Raw genomic sequence first — 4626 nt, forward strand, 5'->3', positions numbered from 1 at the left:
AGATTCACCTGAGTCCATAGACCTCTCTGAAATGACCTCCAAAAATGTGTTGTAAACTAGGCCCCACGGTCAGATATAATAGATATTGGTACTCTATGTAGATGCATTATCTCCTTAATATATAACTGTGCATAATCTTCTGATGTATATGTAGATCTGACCGATAGTACATGAGCTGATTTTGTGAGCCTATCGACTATCACCCATATAGAATCGAACTTACGATGAAAATGAGGTAAACGCGTGACAAAGTCCATGTTTATCACCTCCCATTTCCACGTCGAGATCTCTATAGTCTGCATTAGCCCTTCGGGCTTCTGGTGCACCTTCGCCTGCTGGCAACTAGGACACTAAGTGACAAACTCAGCAATGTTCTTCTTCATATTGTTCCACCAGTACACATCCTTAATGTCATGGTACATCTTCGTCGACCCAAGATGAATGGAGTACCACGAATAATGTGCCTCTGACATAATCATGTCTCGTAGCCCTGCAACATCTGGAACACACAGACGGCCCCTATATCTGAGAACTCCATCTCCCTTGAGCTATAACAATGGCTTCTTCTGCTACGGAACTCACTCGACCAACTCTGGGTCCTCGTACTGCCTTTCCTTTACTTTCGCTATGAGAGATGATTTTGCAGTATTTTGGAGTACAACTCTACGATCGCTAGAGTCTACTAACCGATCCCCCAAACAAGCCAATTGATGAATCTCTCTAGTTGCAAATTCAACTCTTTTTTCTTGAAGATATATTACAGGCTTATATGATATGTGAATACATCAACATGAACACCATAGCAATAATACTGCCATATCTTTAGTGCATGGACAACCGCAGCTAACTAGAGGTCGTGGGTCAGATAATTCCGCTCGTGCTTCCTCAACTGCCTTGAAGCATATGCAATTACCTTCCCATGTTGCATCAGGACATATCTTAACCCGACACCTGAGGCATCACAATACATGGCATAACCATCTGGGCGCTCTGGAAGTGTTAGAACTGGCACTGAGTTCAACCTGTTCTTAAGCTCTTGGAAACTCTGCTCGCAAGCCTCTGTCCACTAAAACTTAGTTGCTTTCTGCATCAACTTCGTCAATGGTGCCGAAAGGGAAGAAAAACCCTCTACGAACCTCCGGTAGTATCGTGCTAAGCCTAGAAAGCTACAAACCTTTATCGGAGTGGTAGGTCTAGGCCAGGATTTCACAGCCTCACTCTTCTGAGTGTCTACCTTTATACCTCCATCAGATACAATGTGCCCCAAGAATGCTACAGACTTCAACCAGAACTCACATTTAGAAACCTTAGCATATAATTTACTATCACGGAGGGTTTGGAGTACCGCTCGCAGGTGGTTTGCATGCTCATCCTCTGAACGTGAATAAACCAAAATATCATCAATAAATACTATCACAAACAGATCTAAAAATGGCCGGAATAGGCTATTCATCATGTCCATGAATATGGCAGGTGCATTCGCCAACCCGAAGGACATGGCAAGGAACTCGAAATGGCCATATCGAGTCCTGAATGCTATCTTGGGAATATCGTTCTCCCGAACTCTCACCTGGTGGTACCCCAACCTCAAATCTATCTTTCAAAAGAATCTAGCTTCCTGCAACTGATCAAACAATTCATCTATCCTTGGAAGTTGATACTTATTCTTAATAGTTACCTTGTTTAGCTACCTATAATAGATACACATCCTCAGCGAGCCGTCTTTCTTCCGTACAAATAGTACCGGTGCACCCAAAGGTTAGGTACTGGGCCTGATGAAACCTTTCTCCTAACTGCTCCTTCAACTCCTTCAATTCGGCAGGTGCCATTCTATACGGAGGGATGGATATTGGTTGAGTTCCTGGAAGCAAATCGATGCCAAAATCAATCTCTCGCTCTAGAGAAATACCTGGAAGTTCATATGGAAATACATCTGCGTACTCTTTGACTACTAGAATAGACTGAAGTGTAGGTATCTCGGCATTTGCATCTCTAACTCGAATAATATGATAATTGCACCCTTTTGCGACCATTTTCCTCGCCTTCAGATAGGAAATAAACCTACCTCTGGGTGTCGCTGTACTACCTACCCATTCAAGGACTGGTTCACCCAAAAAATGAAATCTAGCGGTCTTTGCTTGACAATCAACTGTGGCATAGCAAGCTTCCAACCAATTCATGCCCATGATAGCATCAAAATCCAACATCTCTAGCTCAACTAGGTCGGCTGAGGTCTGACGACCAACAACTGACACCGTACAACCTCGGTAAACCCGTCTAGAGATAATCGATTCTCCAACCGGTGTAGATATCGCAAAAGGATCACTTAGTATTTTAGGCACTATACCAAACTTCCCTGCGATAAATGGGGTAATACACGATAAAGTAAATCCTAGGTCTATCAATTCATAAGCATTGTGAGAGAAAATGGTTAACATACCTGTCACAACGTCAGGTGAAGACTCCTGGTCCAGTCGACCCGCTAAAGCATAACTACGATTCTGGTTACCACCTGAACTGAAACATCTACCTCTACCTAGACCTCTACCAGCCAAAGACTGAGACTCGCGCCTTGAAGGATGCACATACATAGATGATCTTGTTGCTGAATTTGCTAGTTATGCCATACCCCCAGAATCTCTATTTGGGAAATCTCGCAACATATGCCCTGGACGTCCACATTTATAACAAGAATTGGAACTGGTTCGGCATTGGCCCAAAAGTCCTCTACCACATATATCACGCCGTGGTAGAAATGACCATGTATGACCTGAACCTCGCTATCGCTGCAAACTCGATGCCCGTGAGCTCTCACCTGGTCCTGACTGAGTATAGCTGTCATACTTGTAACCCTGTAACTGAGGTGGCGGAGGACTAGGTGGCCGTTCGAAGTACTGGGGCCGATAACTACTCTGAGACTGCTCCTGAGACCTGGCAAATCTCACCCTCTTACGATGTCCTGACTCAGTCCTCTCTGTATCCTGCTGCCGACGCCTACCCCTTTCTATATTTTGGGTGAATTCCTTAATCCAGGTGATATCCATACTATCCTGCAATGCAGCGGTGGCATATGCCTCGGTCAACTCTGGGACCAACCCTGCTATAAACCTGTGAATCCTTTCCCGCATAATAACAACTATGGATGGTGCATATCTCGCCAATGAGTCAAAACGGAGACTATACTCTCGAACACTCATATCGCCCTGCTTGAGGGAGGCATCTGAAAAATTATCCTAAATAGCTGGAGGTGCATCAAGTCCCCTGTACCTTTCCCATCCCTCGTACCAAAGGATGTCTATATCTCGGAGTCGAAAATCTGCTAGTTCAACTGCCTCTTTCTCCGTAGCATGCATAACCCGAAAAATCCTGTGAAGCTAGTCTATGAAATCCTGTGGGTCCTGCCTCTGATCTGTCCCCGTGAACTCTAGGGGACTCAAAGCAATAAACTCTTGGACCCTTGAAATCCTAGACCCCTCAGAAGATCCTGCACTAGCAGGTGCCCTAGCATGTTGTTGGGTAGCTACCAACTGTGTCAACAAATGCACCGCACTCCTCAAGTCCTGATCTGATTGAAGCGGAGGGGAAACTGGATGTGTGGTCTCCCTAGGAATATCTTTAGGTGATGGAGGAGTCGGTAATGGCTGAGTAGGGGTTTCTCCCTCGGCCTCAGAAGTCCCCTCACCTACTACTGTATCTCTCCTCTAGCTAGCCGTAGTCTTCCTAGTCACCGTCATCTGTGCATGCCAACGTCAACATGTACGTTTAACTCAAATTTTCTATAACTCATTTCTACAACACGATTTAGAATTGAAAGAAGGGTAACCAACTCCTAAATGCCCTATAGTCCCCTGTTTATATAATGTGGTGCACCACACATCTATAAACAAGACCCTACTAGACACGGCACGTAGACTCCCTAGGAGAGACATGGATCTTATACCACTTTTTTGTCATGCCCCAAAATCGGGCGGGGGGTGGGGGGAGACCAGCACCTGGTGCCTTACCTGTCCTTGCATACCAACTTGCGACTAAGGGACTCTGAACATACAATGTCATAATTTGGCCATGGGCCACATTGCAAGAATATTTGCGAAGCAAAATATAAAACTGAACGAAATCTAACGCTGACTAAATATCAATATAAGGCTGGGCCGATAAGGCCGTCATAACTACTACAGCTGACAAACCAACAAAATATATATACAAGGCCTACAAGCCCAACATACTGCACTAGCTGACAGAATATGTCTACAAGCCTCTACTAATGGATGTACCGTGATCGGAACAGGGCCCCGACCTACCCATAACCTATATACATATATACATAAGATGTACAAAAAACCTCTAGACACGGCAACGCCGAAGGACGTGGAGCTTACCGATAAAGCTGAACTCGGGCAACACCTACTGAGGAGGTCTACCCATTTGTCTGTCTAAACCTGCACGCATGAAATGCAGCATCCCCAGAGAAAGGGATGTCAGTACGAAATAATGTACCGAGTATGCAAGGCAATAAAATAACTGAAAGTTGAAAATGAACTGATAATAAAATAACTGAAAGCTGAAAATGAACTAATAATATAATAAATGAAGGCAATTGGGAGTTAAAGATGATCTGGAGATATA

The 4626-nt window shown here is 44.5% G+C and overlaps 1 protein-coding gene across 1 annotated transcript; it reads right to left on the bottom strand.

Moving 5' to 3' along the window:
• Positions 1-219: 219 nt before the first annotated feature.
• On the bottom strand, positions 220-3197 carry LOC138898037 (uncharacterized). Its single transcript, XM_070184068.1, has 4 exons — positions 2816-3197; positions 2441-2614; positions 2066-2356; positions 220-332 (listed from the first exon to the last, which is right to left on the bottom strand). Exons 1-4 carry the CDS (start codon positions 3195-3197, stop codon positions 220-222), a joined length of 960 nt encoding a protein of 319 aa, XP_070040169.1.
• Positions 3198-4626: the final 1429 nt, after the last annotated feature.

Source organism: Nicotiana tomentosiformis, chromosome 8 (genome assembly GCF_000390325.3).
Source record: "Nicotiana tomentosiformis chromosome 8, ASM39032v3, whole genome shotgun sequence".
Classification (NCBI taxonomy): Eukaryota; Viridiplantae; Streptophyta; class Magnoliopsida; order Solanales; family Solanaceae; genus Nicotiana; species Nicotiana tomentosiformis.